Genomic DNA, 18719 nt, shown 5'->3' with positions numbered 1-18719 from the left:
ATAAAATATTGAGAACCTATGTACTGAAGTAATATAAAGACTACTTCATCATGGGATACTGAGGTCATTCTTGGAAATAATATTCTGAGTTATAAGTCAGGGAAAAATTTTTAAACATTGAGATAAATGTATTTTTAATATTAGATCCTTAAAAATTTAATTTTCTTAAAATGATCAAAGGCATTGCAGATAATTTAGTAGTTGAATAGAACTGGTGATGAGTGAGCATCAATTATTTTTGGTTTTTTCCCTTTCTTCAACTTCCCCTCAGTCACCCAAAGAAGAATATTAAATAAATCAAATTAGGATTTCAGATTCTTCAAATTCTTCATTTACATCAAGGCCCAATTTTTATTAAGAGAAACTTAAGCTTTTGCCACTTAATTTTGAGCACTGATTGACAGTGTTGTAATAATAAATAGTTATTTTATAATAGATTATTGCTTTACATTGCTTAAAATAGTATATATATGTGCATATATATAACACACATATGTGTATGATCCATTATTTATTTTTATAAGACACATGCTTCCGTAGGTTTTGAATCCACTTATTCAACAGTGTTATTCAGCACCAATGGAGCTTATTCAGGCATTTCACCAAATAATGGGTATTCAAGATAAAATAGCACTGTTATTGTTCTCAAGGAAGTCACAGAATCCTGGAGGAGACTAATGCATATTTATAGCTCTGAGTAATAAGTTCTGTAGTAGCAGAATACTTACGTGCTGTGTGTGTACAGAGGAGGAAGCAAGGAAGCATTTGAAGGGGAGAGACTGCAGTCAAGGAGTGGAGAGAGAGAGTGTTTTCAAAAGCATGGAAAGAGGAAAGTACCAGAGTTCAGTAACAGCACAAAGACTATAGTCCTAGAGAAGTTGTTTCCAACTTGTTCAGAAGGCAATGAAATTGCGATTCTTGATTTCCTTTATAAACATCATTGTCTATGCAGAATACCATGAAATATTGATGCGTTTGATTCACATACGTGACTTAGTGCATTTTTCATGAAGGAATATAAAACATGGATGACATATTCATGGTAAATATGTCCATTTAAGCTTGGCCAAAGGCTTTATTGTTTTTCTATTAATAATTCTTTGCTAATAGCTTTGGTCATGCTTTGGGATTCTAACTGTTTCAGAAACCAGGGAACCCAGAGACTTTTTAATGACCTTTTGTTTCCCTTTTCAAAATTGAAAAGGAATATTTGTTCACTGTAGAAAATGTGTCATACAATAGAAAATGAGAGTCATATATAATTATATCATCCAGGGATGTTCACATTTATTATTTGGTCTACATCTATGTCTCCTCCTCTTCCTCTACCTCCTCCTTTCCTTCCTCTTTCTTTTTGCCATACCCCTGTGCAGTATTTTTTGCACTTAGCAAAATTAGGATCTTATCCTGATTTTTATACTGAATGCTACAGCGTAATCATTTTTTATGTCACTGAAAATTACTCACACGTTATAATATGATGCCAAATATATTAATATATCAACATAGGAATTTAAACAGGAGGTATCAATTTTGGACATTCTGGTTAGAACAATTCCCTCAGAGGATGAGTAATGGAGAGATTAGAGTGGCACAAGTCCAGAGAGGTGGCTATCGTAATAATTTCTGTGAGATAATGGAGGCCTGGACTAAATCCATGGAAATGTGTGTGTTTGTGTGTGTGTGTGTGTGTGTGTGTGTGTTTAGGATTTAGATTAGATGTGTTTTTATGATTAACTAAATATGTGAAAGTGAAGGAAAGAAATCAGTTTTGAGGCAAATATTTAAGTTATGGTGCCATTTACTGAGCTAGGAGGTCATGGAGAGGAGTCAATTTAATCATTCAATATAATATTTTGAAAGTTTCTATAAGCCAGTAATGTACTAGAAATTAGGATACAGTTCTGGACAAATTAAATTGCTGTCTTTACATAATTTCTGTCCAGTGCAGCCAACAGACTTTACAAATACATAATACAAATAAAATGATGATGTTCATCATTCCTCTATTCAAACAATTTTTAATGTGTATCTCGTTGAGCTAGGGACTGTCCAAAGTGCCAAGGATACTGTGATGAGAAAAATAGACATGGTCCTACCCTCATTAAAATTACAGCTTGATGAAGGATATAACTAATCAAAAATAAATAAAAATACATAAATAAAATCTGAAAAATGTCTCGAAGCAAATTATAGTGTGTACAGAAATATAAAATAGGGGGTAGTGAGGTCACTAAAAGTTTCTCTAAGGACATTTCATATTAGTTGAGACCTAAATGATAAGCAGGAATTCGTCTGCTTTGCTGTATTCCAGGCAGAAGGGTCAACAAATGCATAGATCCTGAAATAGGAGGGAACATAGCCCATTTTAGGAACTGAAGAAATTTTATAATGTCTTAGAATGGAGGCAGGGAAAGCAAGAGAGATATGAGAGAGGTAGAAAACCCCTAGATTTTGTAAGAACTAGAACTTATAGGGCATTTCTAGGATTATATTTACTCACTGGGCAAATGAAAACCACTAAAGTGTTTTAGTTGGGGCAGCCTGGTTGGAGGTGGGATTGGATCTTTATTTTGGAAAAACAATTTGATCACAGTGAGTTGATGAGGGAAAAGACAGGATGTTGTTGCAAGAATATAGGCAAGAAACAATGGTGTCCTGAGTGCTTGCAGTGGAGATGGAAACTGAGGATGGATTCAAAGCAGATTCAAGATATTTCATAGGTATAGTCAGTTACAATTTATGATAGATTGGAAGTAGGGGTTGAAAGAGGGGATATCAAGGGTGAATACTAATTGTCTGGCTTGGGTAATAGGTGGTGGTGCCATTTAAAATGATAAAGAAATTTGTAAGCTGTCAGGTTTTGTTTTGTTTTTTGGTGAGGAATGGTTGTTGGGGAAGATGTCATTTAGATTTGAATCTACTGAGCTTGAGATATCCAAGTAGACATGGTGAATAACAGTAGGTATGTGTGTCTGGATCTCAGCAGATGGAGCTCAGTGAGAGGCAGAGATTTGGTGGTCATGAACAAACAGTTGGTATCCGAAACCATTAGAGTGGGTGTGAAATTATAGGGAAAGATAGCACGTTCCCATCTGGACATACTGACTTTGAAATATCTCTGCAAAATCCAGATAAGGTCTTGGACAGAAATTAGAGATATGATCATTGATGTTATAATCCGTGAAAGCGGAGGTAGTAACAGTGCCTGGAGGGATCAGAGATGGGCTTTGAGGTGTGTGATGACAACCTTTTTTGGGCCTAGCTGTTTTGAAGAATTGAGAGGAGGAAATGGTGGGGATAAATGTAAGATGGCACAAGTGCTGGACACACTCTTCATCTGTCCTACATATGATTGTTGCCTTTGCTCAAGCAAATCATTGTTGCCTTGAAGGAGGAAATTAATACAACAGATTCTTTTAAAGATTTATCTATTTATTTGAGAGAGAGAGAGAGAGGGAGAAAAATGCAAGCAGGGGGAGGGGCAAAGGGAGAGGGAGAATCTCAGGCAGTCTTGGCGCTGAGTGTGGAGCCCCACACAGGGCTCAAGCCCATTACCCTGAGATCATGACCTGAACCGAAATCAAGAGTCAGAGGTTTAACTGACTGAGCCACCCAAGCGCCCCAGTACAATAGATTTTTTTTAAATTTTCTTCCTCTCCTCTTCCTTTTTCTTCTCTTCTCTCTTCTTCCCTTGCTTCCTCCTCACCTCTCCCCCTTCCTCCCACTCTCCCTCCTTTTCTTTCCTCCTCCTCCTGCTCCTCCTTCTCCTTTTCCTTCTTCTTTGGAGTTCCCTTTGTAGTTAAGCAGATCCATATTGATCTAACTGACTCCAGGCCCCCAAGCTTCTGGCACACAAGGATGAGGAATTTGAGTAGTGATGAAGAACATTGACATGACTGTGTTTGCGTTCCGGCTTTGCATTCACTAGCTTAGGAATTGCATTTCACCAGCTTATGCTCTGATATTCAGTTTTCTGGTCTGTTAATGGCAATACGAATAGTACCTAATAAAGGGAGTTGTTAAGATAGTTAAATAAAGTTAAGTATGTCAAACTTTATTACAGTTCTGGGTATACCGTAAATGCTCAGAAAATTGTACTTATTAAATTCTACCTTTATTTTTTCCTTTTGAATCTGAGGCTTTTATAATTATTCCTTTAATTCACAAATATTTGGTAAAATGGCACAGAACAATGAAGAATTATTATTTGAGTATCCAGCCTATTCAGGGAACTATGATAGTTGTTCAGTGTCTAAAAAAAAGAAGCATAAGGGGACTTCTCTAATCTTAAATGTACAATCTAGACACCAAGTCAGAAAGACAAGATGTCCCACTTTTTTCTCAAAAAGTATCCTCAATAATTTTATATGGAGGTGTATATATTATTATTTTATTTTGTTTTAACTTATTTTAAATTAGTTTTTAAAAAATTTTATTTTATTTAAATTCAGTTAATTAAATTAATCAATTAGTGTATTATTAGTTTCAGAGGTAGAGTTCAGTGATTCATCAGTTGCATGTAACACCCAGTGCTCATTACATCATGTGCCCTCCTTAATGCCCATCACCCAGTTACCCCATCCCTCCAACTTCCTCCCCCTCAGCAACCCTGTTTGTTTCCTGTAGTTAAGAGTCTCTTATGGTTTGTCTCCCTCTCTGATTTTGTCTTATTTTATTTTTCCCTCCCTTACCCTATGATCCTCTGTTTTGTTTCTTAAATCCCACATATGAGTGACATCATATGATAATTGCCTTTCTGTGATTGACTTATTTTGCTTAGCATAATACCCTCTAGTTCTATTCATGTCATTGCAAAAGGTCAGATTTAATTTTTTTGATGGCTGAGCAATATTCCATTGTGTGTGTGTGTGTACAATGTATTTTTATATATATAAATATATAATGTATTTTATCCATTCATCTGTTGATGGACATCTGTGCTTTTTCCGTAGTTTGGCTATTGTGGACATTGCTGCTATAAACATTGGGTTGCAGGTGCCCCTTCAGATCACTATGTTTGTATCCTTTGGGTAAATACCTAGTAGTATAATTGCTGGGTCATATTTTAAATTATTTTAATAAATACTTTAACAAATATTTTATTGTTTGGCCTTTTTCCTTTAAGATTATTCTTTCCATCCTGCACTGTTAACATTACATTGACTTTAGAGTTAAATTATATTTTACTAATATGCTGAGCATATTAAATTCTCTCTTTAGGAAGAACAGATCATTTAATGAGCTCCAAGAAGTCAAGATTCTTGCTCAATTTTTAAATGATGTTGTAAATATTTCAAGCATTGGTTTGGCATATTCTCAGGGCTCAAATTTGCAGTGTTTCACAGGCAGATACAACATCCAACGTATCATGTTACAATCACTTACATATCCAGAAAGGTAAGAAAACTAAATTTTGGTTTCAGTGTATAATCTTTTATACTTGAAAATATTGGTATGCTAAGAGATGTTTTAAGAGTTTATGTATTCAAATATCTGTTTATTGTGCATTTCAGATTATATTTTACATAAATATTAGAATATCTAAGAGTTACAAAATACACTTTTTTAAAAATGAAAATTAGTTTGAATGAAACTTAGTTTGGAATCACATTACCTAAGCAAAGAAAAAAAACAATCATTTCATTAGACACAATAAAAATGAAAAAAAAGAGACATCTGCCTTAGAAGTTGATCAATAATTTCATATATTTATACATATATTTTTACAAAGTGGATGAGATTCCTTTTATACAATTCTTTAGATGGGGTTTAATGGCTGAAAACTCCGTAATGAGGCATATGGTCTTGGAGGTTGAAGTCACCATGACTTTCAATGATTTTTCTCTTTCTCTTAAGTTTATTTTTATTTAGGAAGAGAAAAAAAGTGCATTTTCATCTTTGTATCTAAGATTCTACATATCATTGGAAATTCAACCCCAACAATATATTGACAGAAGTGAAGCTCTAGCATATATTCAATAACAGCATGAGGAAAATCTGATTCTACACTTTAATTTTACCATCATATATCCTGGCTTGTCTGTTGTATCACAAATACCTCCATTCCACATCATGACTTGATGGGGTTTTTGGGGAAGATGATAGACTCCAGCAGTATTTTTCTTAGTCCATTTAATATGCTTTTCTTAGTTCTGTATGCTCATAACTGAAGAGGTTTTCCTACTATCCTTGTCCCCACAATATTGATATACATGTTCACCACAGCAGAATTCATATTCCCACAAAAACACCCCTGTGAAAGCACTAAGAACCACTAAGACCTCTTTAATGAGTTGACTATCTGTCTATTTGGATATGTGACATGTGATTTGTTCCAACTATGAGTGTCATCTCAGAGCCAATAGCAATGGGTTTGTGGATTGCTAGAAATCTCTCTTTAGCTGGCAGTAGAGCCTACTTTTTATTTCTTTTTATGTTTCTGTATTTATATACTTGATTCCCTAATTACCTTTCTATGAATGTTGCACATAGTAAATAAAAATTTTTGGAGAATGAAAATAATAAATGATAAGAATATGCATTTAGCTAAGGTCTGTATCAAAAGAGGAGAATGGGGGGAGGCACCTGGGTGGCTCAGTTGGTTAAGCATCTGCCTTTGGCTCAGGTCATGGTCCTGGGGTCCTGGGATCGAGCCCCACGTCAGGCTCCCTGATCAGCAGGGAGCCTGCTCTTCCCTCTCCTCCTGTCTGTCTCCCTGATTGTTCTCTCTCTCTCTTCAAAAGAAATAAATGAAATCTTTTTAAAAATGAAAAAAAAATAAAAAAAGGAGAATTGGAAAGATTCTTTGAAGTGAAAATTATTTTGTAACTTTTGGCATGAAAATAGCCACTCAAAAGTCAGTAAGTAAGATGTCATTATAGTGGAAAAAATCTAGGAATAAGTTTACTATTCTTTGCCTTTGATTGAAATGCCTACAAAAAAATAACAAAATATATAGAACTTTTCAGCTAGGAATATTAGCAACATTATTCCCTGCCAAAGTATACCAGAGAGAGACAGACAGACAGACACACATCAGGGGGTCATGTTTGAAGGACTAGAGCTCAAGATTTTTAATCTTCAACTGATCTCTGTATTTATTACCTTTTTTAAGACATTATTTATTCCCCACCCCCTGTATTTATTATCTTAAAGATGCAAAGCTTCTACTAAACATAAGAATGCAAACTATAGGGGCTCCTGGGTGGCTCAGTCGTTAGGCGTCTGCCTTCGGCTCAGGGCGGGATCCTGGCGTTATGGGATCGAGCCCCGCATCAGGCTCTTCCGCTGGGAGCCTGCTTCTTCCTCTCCCGCTCCCCCTGCTTGTGTTCCCTCTCTCTCTGGCTCTCTCTCTCTGTCAAATAAATAAGTAAAATCTTTGAAAAAAAAAAAAAAAAGAATGCAAACTATATTCGTAGTCCCCCAAAGCTAAGTTTTAAAGGGCCCAAGCTTGTTGCACCATCATATCCCCTTTGTCTTCCCCATTAACAGCTCTCTGAGCATAAGGAAGGTGAGTATGAACAGAGAAGTTTAGAGGTTGTAATTTTATATCTTCTGTTTCTGGTGCTTAAGTGTAAAGAATTCGGGGCACCTGGGTGGCACAGCAGTTAAGCGTCTGCCTTTGGCTCAGGGCATGATCCCGGTGTTGTGGGATCGAGCCCCACATCAGGCTCCTCTGCTACGAGCCTGCTTCTTCTTCTCCCACTTCCCCTGCTTGTGTTCCCTCTTTCGCTGGCTGTCTCTATCTCTGTCAAATAAATAAATAAAATCTTTTAAAAAAAAAAAGTGTAAAGAATTCATATTGTCTCAGAGTAAAGTCTTCTCCCTATATATCATATATGGAAAGAGAAAAAAAAAGTTTCCTTTTCAGTCTGAGGATGTAAACAAAATACACTTTCTAATAGCTATGGACATTTGCCAGTTAAGGCAAAACATTAATTAACCACCACCCGATGTGTTTCACCAAATGGCTTATTCATTAAAGAACTTGCCCCTGCTGCTCGAGGTGAAGCAAGAGGCCAGCTCCACCCCCTTGTCCCCCACCCTATATTGTCTAACCATTTTTTTTTATTGTTGTTTTGGTAAGAGCATTTAACATGAGATTTACTTTCAACAAATTTTGAAGCGCTCTATTATTTACTATAGGCATGATATTGTGTAGCGGAAAAACAAGCAAACTCTTACTACAAAAGACAGAAAATCCAACCGCAAATCCCTAAAGATAAAGGGGGCATGTAGCCAGATGTATCTGAAAATCCCATGGAAGATAATGGCTCCTGGCTTAGCTGCATTCAAAGGACCAAGCTCATTGCTGTGCTAGCTCCTGGTTTTGCCATTCTCACTGCTTCATCCTCAGTCTTTGTAATACCAACTTGGCTGCTACTTGATTCCAAATTCAAATCCCTGTGGATGGGTAGGGAAAGAGTTCTCTTTGCAAGTCACTGACTTTGGGCAAGTGCATACCTTTGAACCTCACACTGTGGTCAGGGAAGTAGATTCTTCTGATTGGCCAGGGAAATAAGTCCTTTGATTTATGCTTGCTCTGTGACAAGATTGGATCACATTCAATCAAAGTTTATAAATTGAGAGTAGGATGAAGAATGTTAGAAGTAATATTACCAGAGAAGATAATATTACCTGTAAGGTGAAAAAAAATAACAGGACACTACAGAAAGACTGAAAATATTTTGATAAATCAGGCAAAACATTAATTAAAAGTAGATTAGCTTGTAATTTATCTTACTGAAGTTAAATATTGATTTAACAACGAAAAACTCAGTATAATTTTGATTGGCTATTAACCTCTGAATGAAGGCAGTAAATGAATAGCTAAGCTGCCTCACTCAAATTCAGGTTTTTCAAGATCTGAATACTTCAAATGATTTTGGGGTAAGTTAGGTTTTCTAAGTGGTTATATTTATTGTTCTGGATAGCTATAATGAAATATTTTGCCGGATAAGACAACTTGAGTTGAACATTGTACTAACTCCTCAAATAATTTACTCCAATGTATATCATGGAGGGTTGATGTATAACTTCAGACATTTTGTCCTTTTTCAAATTAATTTAATATTTAAATCGACAGTTTTGCGGCTTTGCCCTGAATGCCTTACTTCCTTCCTGTTAACTTCCCTAGTTATTTAACACTGCATTTCGTTGAATAGTTTCAACATTTAGTAAACCATTTTCAAGATGAATAATAGTGGTTAAGTGTGTTTAGATTTACTACACCCCAGACACTGCTTTTGCAACCTTTGCAACACCTCTCTAAGTATTTTCTTTGTTTCTAAGGGAACAGAAACGGAGAGGCTTTACATAACAAGTCTAAGGTTTCTCAGCTGAGAAGGGCCTGTGCAATGATTTGAAGCCAGACTTTTTTGGGGTTTTTAATGTTGTTGTTTTCTTTCAGTTGCTGTTATTTCGATAGGAATAAACATTTTTTTCACTAATTAATATAGTGATTTATTCCCATTATGGAGTATTTAAAAATTTAATTCAAATGTAACGCTATAACCAGGAGCTATCACGGTAATATTTTGTCATGCTTACTTATCATCACACATGTTACAAGTGAATCATGAATCTAATTGTTTACGTTAAATGGTAAGCCGGCTTCTGTGGAGAATGGTGCAGCGTACTCCCTGCAGGAGCTGCTGGCATCACTATTCACACAGGTAACGAGGCGAACGGAATGTACTTGGAGCCGTGCAATACCATGGTCGTGATCAGAAGCATTTTTTCTTCCAACATATAAATTAATGGCTGCCATTATATTCCATCTTTTGTGGACTATTCAAATTAGTCTTTCCTTTATTGTTAGGCATCTGGGGGCTTTTTCCCCCTCAATGCTTGCTTATCATAAATACTGACTATCGATGCATAGAAAACTATCTGCACGGCGAACAACTTCCTTGTTCTATATTCATAGAGGGAACATCAAGGAGGAAGAACATTTTCAAATCCTCCACCCCAGCACATGATGTTCACACTTGGTTGATATAGGTTGTTGGTGAGCCTACAGACAGTGGTTGCTTTCTCCATGCATTTCTCCTTTTTATGTCCCTTATATGGGGAAAGGAAAGAGTAAAAAAGCAGACAGGTGTGTCCATGATTATATGTGACTCCCTATCTTCTTAATCATTTTTGCATAGACAGCTATTATACCCAATTCATTCATTGGTTAATAAGTAAAAAATAGGGTAAAGAAATTGGAAGAGGGTATAGAGCAAAAAATAAGCATGTGTGTAATTTCAATTTTTATGTAAAATCTAAACAGTGAATAGGCCATGAAAATTTACTGAATTTACAAAATTTAGTTGCAGTTGTTTCTACGGCGGGGTGGGGGGTAACCTAAAATACATTTTGTGGGTGGTTAGCAAAATTCTTTTTTTTTTTTTTAATGTACATACTTTTTTTTTTTTTTTAAGATTTTATTTATTTATTCGACAGAGATAGAGACAGCCAGCGAGAGAGGGAACACAAGCAGGGGGAGTGGGAGAGGAAGAAGCAGGCTCCCAGTGGAGGAGCCTGATGTGGGGCTCAATCCCAGAACGCTGGGATCATGCCCTGAGCCGAAGGCAGATGCTTAACCGCTGTGCCACCCAGGCGCCCCGGTTAGCAAAATTCTTAACATTCCTTGCTGACTGGGGATGCTAACAGATGCTTGGATGAAATGTATGCTTTAAGTTTAATTACCTAGATAATTGCCATAACGATTTAGTTGCTTTTTCTATTTAGATCTGTCCATACAGATAATGTGCAATTAATGAGAATTAGCGCTGCCAAATTATTGGGAATGTGAGTTTTAAAAATGTGACACCTTATGGTCTGGATAAACTGTGTATGCATTCAGCCGGTAATTATCTCTCTGTAACAAACTCTGAGACTACAGCACAGATCTCCTTCAGAATGTTTCCAGTAGAGTAGGGCCTTTAAACTTAGGGACTGAGGAATATTCACAGCGGAGGTGACCTGGGATGACTTCCTGAGAAAAGTTGAACTAAAGCTACTTTTTAAAACTTTACTGAACAGTAAAATGTACTCCTTTTGGTGTATGGTTTCATGAGTTTTGACACATTCATGGAGTCATGTAAGGACCATCACATTCAAGATACAGGACATTTCCATCAATGACAAAAACTGCCTTGTGCTACCCCCCTTATTTTCAACCCCACTCCTACTCCCCGGCATGCGCTGTCTCTAGTTTTGCCTTTTCCAGAACATTGTATAAATGGAACCATAATAGTATGTAGCCTTTTGAGTATGGCTTTTTTTCACTTAGCTTCGTACATTCAAAATTTATGCATTTTGTTGCTTATACCAACGGAATGTTATTGATGAATAGTATTCCATTGTATGTATATACCACGGTTCGTTTATCCACTCACCAGTTTGAAGACATATGGTTTGTTCACAGTTTTTGATATCTATCTATGGATAAAGCCAACATAAATATTTGCATGTAGGTTTTTATGTGAACATAAGTTTTCATTTCCCTTGGATAAATACCTAGAAGTGAAATTGCTGGGTCATACTGTAAGTGTATGTTTAACTTTAGAGGAAACTGCCAGACTGTTTTCCAAAGTGACTGTACATTTTGCATTCCCACTGGCACTTAGCAGAGTTCCATTGCTCTCCCACATCATCAAAGGGTGCACCCTCCCCAGTGTTTTTGTTGTTTGGTTTTTCTTTTCTCCATACTAATAGGTGTCTAGATATTGTGTTTTTAATTTGGATTTCTCAAATGACGAATGATGTTGATGGCTTCTGCCATTTAATTGAGGATATTTACATCATTTAGTTACATGTGATTGATACAGTTGGGTTTAAATCTATCATCTTACCATTTTGTTTTCTATTTGTCTCATCTGTTCTTCACTCCCAGTTTTGTCATTGTCTGCTTTCTTTTGGATAAAGAGTAGTCTTATGATTATATTTTATTTCCTTATTGTGGTATTATTATTATTATTAATTCTTTGATTATTTTAGTGGTTTCTTTGGGCATTATATTATAATCCTCAATTTATCAGAGTCTACCTTCAAGTGAATTTTACCACTTCACATTTAACATGAGAACGTTATAGTAGATTAATTTCATTTCTCTCATCCTAGCTTTTATGTTATTGTTAGCATACAATTTACTTGTACATATGCTAGAAACTTCATAATACAGTATATCATTTTTGTTTAAAGAGTCATTCTATTAGAGAAATGAATAATTAGGAAAAGTCACCATTTCTGGTGTACTTCTCACTATTATGTGGATGCATATTTTTATGTGGTATAATTTACCTTTGGGCTAAAGGAGTTCTTTAAAGCGTTTTGTGTTTGGTTGGTTTTTGTGTTGTTTTATGTGGTAGTGTGGGTCTGCTGGTGTGAATTCTTTCAACTTTTGTGTATCTGAAAAAGTCTTTATGATGCCTTCGTTTTGAAAAATCATTTCTCTGGATATAGATGTCTAGTTTGACAGGGTTTTTTTGTTTTGTTTTTGTTGTTTTTATTTATTTATTTATTTAAGTTCCATTAGTTAAAGATGTTGCTGGACTGTCTTCTACCATGAATTGATCCTAATGAGAAATCTATTACTCTCCTTCCTTTGTTCTTGTGAAGATTATGCACCTTTTTTGCTCTGGCTGGTTTTAAGATTGTCTCCTTACCACTGATTTTAAGAAGTTTAGTTATGATGTGACTTGTAATTTTCTTCATACCTCTTGTGTTTGGCATTTGTTGACCTTCTTGGACCCGAAGGTTTATAGCTTTCATCAAATTTCATTTAAAATCATAATTATTTTTTTAAAATATATTTTCCTAAGTCTCTTCTCTTTCCTTTCCCTTTGGGGACTCCAATTTCAAGTTCATTAGGCTGCTTGAGGTTATCCCACAGCTCACTGATGCTCTGTTAATTTTTAAATTTCATTTTCTCTCTGTATTTTATTTTGAATAGTTTCTGTTGCTATGTCTTCAAGTTCACTGTTATTCTGCAATGTTTAATCTGCTATTAATCCCATCCAGGTTGTTTTTCATCTCAGACATAGTAGTTTTCACCTCTGAAAGTTTGATTGGGATCTTTTTATATCTCTCATGTCTCTATTTAACTATTTGAATGCATGGAATAAAGTTATAATAATTCTTTTAATGTCCCCTGCTGATTCTCACATCTGTGCTAGTTCTGGTTTGGTTTCAGTGGCAACCCTCAGATGGGCCCATTTTCCTGCTTCTTTGCATGGTTGGTAATTTTGAAGGTTGATGATCTTTTTTTTTTTAAAGATTTTATTTATTTATTTGACAGAGATAGAGACAGCCAGCGAGAGAGGGAACATAAGCAGGGGGAGTGGGAGAGGAAGAAGCAGGCTCATAGTGGAGGAGCCTGATGTGGGGCTCAATCCCATAACGCCGGGATCACGCCCTGAGCCGAAGGCAGACGCTTAACCGCTGTGCCCCCAGGCGCCCCTGAAGGTTGATGATCTTTGATAATATAACAAAATTCTACTTTTGCTGGCACCTAAAACTCTTAATAAGATTGAAGTATTACCATTTTACGTTTACTGTTATAGTATTAAAATTAAAATTTCAAGATGCCTTTATTATTTCAAATGGAAGATACTGTAGTATTCTGTATCAGTTTCTATAATAAAAAATGAATGTCTATATTTTATTACTTTTATTTTTTTATTTTTATTTTTTTTAAGATTTATTTATTTATTTATTTATTAGACAGAGAGAGACAGGCAGTGAGAGAGGGAACACAAGCAGGGGGAGTGGGAGAGGAAGAAGCAAGCTCCTAGTGGAGGAGCCTGATGTGGAGCTTGATCCCAGAACGCCGGGATCATGCCCTGAGCTGAAGCCAAATGCTTAACGACTGCGCCACCCAGGCGCCCCATATATTTTATTACTTTTAAACACATTAGCAAATGTAGAAAATTTATTTATTTAAAAATTGAATAACTTAAACTAAAAATGCTATTGAATATTTTAAAAGCTTGTTTGATGGCGTCCTAACCAAGCTAGAAGGAGCCTGGGAGCAATGTACATCTTGAACTAGAGCAATGCACTTGTCAAGTAAAGGTGAGCAGTCAGCACCCGTGCAGCTGAATTGTCTCTTTTCCTTGACTAAGTTGCTATTGCTCACATAGGAGTATTTTTTTCCTTAGCTCCTTCCCTGAATTTTAACCAATCTTTTCTTATTCTACTTGATTACTTTTTTAAGGATTTTAAGAAGGTTTTTAAAGTTTTTTTAAGACATCAACGAGAAGATAAAAACTAGACAAGATGCTTGATTCATCACAGTGACTTGACTTTTCAGAAGTCTTCAAATGCTAAATACACAATCTCTCCAAGATATAGAATTCTTTCTGATTATTATCTCCATTTTAGTAGGTGGAAGAGAGGACTGATCAGATTATTAGAAAATCTGTGTATGCAATTAAGCCCAATTCTTTGATGGTGGCTATCACGGTAGAAAAAAATGGCCTAGCCACTAAGCACGGAGTTCAGGCTTCAGCTATTTCAGTATCCAAAAATATCTCACATATAAAGTAACTATCCGACTGAAGCATCAAGCAGAGAAGAAATTGAAACACAGAGAGTTTTTTCTTTTTCATAAATATTGTGTCTACTTCATCCCTGGATAGCCAAATGAGATGGAATGGAAACGATGCCATAGGTTTGTCCCTGCATTTGGAAAACTAATTAATTACAGACATTGAATATTCTAATGTTTATGAGGAAAAAATATAAACTTTGCTGCTTTTTACTAATAGTTATTTTTCTCTCTTTCTTTTTCTCTTTCCACAGACCACCACTTTGCATATACAATTTTGTACTTAAAGAAGATGAGGAAGTATTTCTTAGTCCAAGCACATGCACATCAAAGAAAATATAAAATGCCTTCTTCCATCAAATAAAAAAACTTGTTTGTGAATTAAAGAACTTGTAAATGGGAACAATGTATTCTTTTAGAATGCGTTGTTCAATCTGGGATTCAGATATTTCTACTTCCAGAATAAATTTTTAAAATCAAAAATATAGAAAAATATTAAAGTGCATATGGTAAAACATTCTGAACATATTCTTTTTTTTTTTTTTTTAAGAATTTATCTATTTTATTTGAGAGAGAGAAAGCACAAGCGGGATGAGGGAGAGAGAGGGGGCAAGCAGACTCCATGCTGAGTGTAGAGCCCAGTCTTGATCCTATAACCCTGAGCTCATGACCTGAGCCAAAACCAAGAGTCAGATAACCAACTAAGCCACCCAGGGACCCCACATTCTGAATATATTCTAAAAGCTCTTTATTTCTGTTTACCTCAATCAAATGTTTATCACTGACTGTTTCCCTTAATTACTTATTAATAACAGATACTGTGTTTTCAGAAAAAAAATAGAGAAGCTGATTGCTTCAATACACTGTCTAAATAGTATCATTCTCTACTTCTCAGACTGCAGTAGTAAAATGAGTGAGTATATATATTTTTAATTGTAAATTTGTCATGTGGAGTAGTCACTGGGATTAATGTAAATCTTGTAAACATAAACATAACTTCTGTTTAGTGATCCATTTGGCATTTAGTACTCCATTTGATCTATTTTGCATCGTAAATAAATTTGTTTCTACGGAGCACAATAATATTATGGGTCTGTAATGCTTCAGGTCAAATCTTGGGTCCACTTACTGATGGTGTGAACTTGAGTAGCTAGACTTACCATGTCTCAGTCATCTAAGAATTTTTGTGAAGATTAAGTCAAGATTTTGACTATTGTCTGCCCATAATGATAATAATAATAAAAATACTTATAGCTAACACATACATCACTGTCTTCCTACATAGCTTAATAATATATATATATAAATGACTTATTAAATGAGTTGATCAATATATCAACTCATTTAATCCTTACTAAAACCCTATGTGGTTGGCCTGTTATTTCTACTGATGAAGAAATTGAAGGATTCCTGGGGCCTCAGCTCCCTCTCACTTATGTCTGAATACTCCCACGGTTTGTTTCATGTATGTTTTTTTTTTTTTTAAAGATTTTATTTATTTGACAGAGATAGAGACAGCCAGTGAGAGAGGGAACACAAGCAGGGGGAGTGGGAGAGGAAGAAGCAGGCTCACAGCAGAGGAGCCTGATGTGGGGCTCGATCCCAAGACCCTGGGATCATGCCCTGAGCCGAAGGCAGACGCTTAACCGCTGTGCCACCCAGGCGCCCCTGTTTCATGTATGTTTCTAAACTAATCTGTCTATTACATTCAGTCTCTATACTTTTGACTTCCTAGTATATTAGGTTTCTGGGGCTTCCATAACGAAATACCACTGAAAGGGTGGCTTAAACAACACAGTTTTATTCTCTCATAGTTCTGGAGGCTGAAAGTCTAAGATCAAAGTGTCAGTAGTCTTAATTTCTTCTGAGGCCTTTCTCTTTGACTTGCAGAGGCTGCCTTCTTGCTGTGCCCTCACGTGGTCTTTTCTCTGTGCATGGTGTCTCTTTCATGTGTCTGAATTTCCTCTTCCTATGAAAACACCAGTCAGATTGGGTGAAGGCCCACCCTAATGGACTCAATTTAATCACTTATTTAAAGACCCCCATCTCCAATTATAGTCACATTATGAGGTACTGGGGGTTAGGGCATCAGTATATGAATTGGGGGGGGGGGCACAGTTCAGTCTGTAACACCTGCCATGACTCATTAGTTCCACAATGATGACCTTTGCCTAATAAGTCTTTTGAAGGTTAATTAGGACCATTGTGTGAAGACCCTTGATGTATTAGATGTGTGTTCCAGGCAGAAACAAGTAGAAGCCTCCTCACTTTTTGTCTAGGGATCTGATCAGTGCAGCCTGTACCCCCCGACTGTCCGACAGTCCTTGAAGACAGCTCCTTCAGTTTCTGTTTCAGCCCTTCTCTCCACAGGCCTTGGACTCAAGTCTGCAGAGATACCTGTTCTCTCCTCTCTGTCAGGTAGGCATTTGCTCACAGACTTCCCACATTCTTTTTTAAAGATTTTATTTATTTATTTGACAGAGATAGAGACAGCCAGTGAGAGAGGGAACACAAGCAGGGGGAGTGGGAGAGGAAGAAGCAGGCTCATAACGGAGGAGCCTGATGTGGGACTCGATCCCACAACGCCGGGATCACGCCCTGAGCCGAAGGCAGACGCTTAACCGCTGTGCCACCCAGGCGCCCCTGACTTCCCACATTCTTAAACAAAACTACAAACCCTCATGTAATTTTACTTTTCTAATCCCCTCCAGTTAATTTGCCAGATAGCCCTAGCAACTTTCGAGTCTCAGTTTGTGATATTAATGACATTTAAAATTAAATAAAATGCACTATAGATATATTATGAGGAGGAGAAATTCTATTCCAGTGTTCCTGGTTGCTTGGGTCTCTGGGTAATAGACTTATAGCATATTAACGGATCCTGCAAACCTCATAATAAAACTTCCTTGCCATAGGATCTCCCAGGGAAAACTTGAAGGCATAAACTTACAAAATGTTTGTAGGTTTCCATATTGCAATAACTTCTCCAGAATCCTAATTCTTCCCATCTTTTTTTTTTTTAATAAAGGCAGATAAGGGAAGAAGACTTTGACTCGTCTGACCTCAAGTTCATAGTCTTCAAGCAATCTTTTTAATCATATTTGGTTTTTTTTAAATTTGTGGAAATCATAGATCAAAAATAGAAGAGGAAAAAATGCACTTTTTGGAGGATCGTAAGGTTTCTACAGCAATTATCTGGGACAACAAAAGGTACACGTAGACATTATGCACAAAATACGTTATGCCAGGCTGCTTTGAAGGCATGCTGTTCTGGAACAGATAGAAAAGGAAGCAAAGAGATGAGATGTTTAGATTCTTTGTCTTTCAGAATGCCTACTTGGCATGAATCATAAAATCGGACTCAACCTTGTCTTTCAAAGTCCTCTCAACAACATAGTTTTATTATTTTTAGGTTAATTTTAGGATTTATCTAATTAAATACTATATTAGTGTTTTACTGATGTGCCGCCTTTGTGTTTCTGTGCAATAATAAACTTTATATTTACAGAAATAAATCAACAAAGCAACAAATCATACCTTTGTTCCCACAATGGTTGACTGAAATGACAAGGAAGTATAATCCTTGACCAACTGGATTTTGTTTAACAAACTATACATTTTAAAAAACCCAAATTGAGGGGCGCCTGGGTGGCACAGTGGTTAAGCGTCTGCCTTCGGCTCAGGGCGTGATCCCAGCGTTATGGGATCGAGCCCCACATCAGTCTCCTCCACTGTGAGCCTGCTTCTTCCTCTCCCACTCCCCCTGCTTGTGTTCCCTCTCTCGCTGGCTGTCTCTATCTCTGTCAAATAAATAAATAAAATCTTTAAAAAAAGAAACCAAATTGCATCATTTATAAGCTGTAATACTATTCTAATGTACTGGATAATTGTTTAATTTGTGTGTATGTGTGGCCAAAATAGACAAGGCACAATTATAAGAATACTTACTTATAATTAGTTACATTCATAAAAGTGCTGTGGGTCATAACATTTATGGCCTCTGTATTAATCCTATTTTTTGACATTATTATAATATTAATAGCAAATACATAATGCATACTTACTACGGACCAGTCTGTGATTGACTGACTGATTGACAGTAAGATCTATGCCCAGGGTGGGGCTTGGACTCACGATCACGAGATCAGGAGTCTCATGCTCTACCAACTGAAGCAGC

General features: G+C 36.3%; 1 protein-coding gene across 4 annotated transcripts in view; it reads left to right on the top strand.

Moving 5' to 3' along the window:
* The window catches only part of LIPI (lipase I), a 61685-nt gene extending 45913 nt beyond the window's left edge, over window positions 1-15772 (top strand). For 3 of the 4 annotated variants that reach the window (XM_087861728.1, XM_087861727.1, XM_045785438.2), the window contains 2 exons: window positions 5224-5400; window positions 14797-15771. In XM_087861728.1, the coding sequence (XP_087717854.1) occupies window positions 5224-5400; window positions 14797-14884 (265 nt within the window). In that variant the 3' untranslated portion in view covers window positions 14885-15771. Of the gene's footprint in view, window positions 1-5223; window positions 5401-14796 lie in introns of all 4 variants that reach the window. The other variant, XM_045785437.2, reaches the window with a different exon arrangement.
* Window positions 15773-18719: the final 2947 nt, after the last annotated feature.

This window comes from Ursus americanus, chromosome 4, assembly GCF_024610735.1.
Source record: "Ursus americanus isolate L20-20 chromosome 4, mUrsAme1.1.p, whole genome shotgun sequence".
NCBI classification, from domain to species: Eukaryota; Metazoa; Chordata; class Mammalia; order Carnivora; family Ursidae; genus Ursus; species Ursus americanus.
The sequence above is the reverse complement of the archived record's forward strand: the minus strand, read 5'-3'. Positions and strand labels throughout refer to the sequence as shown.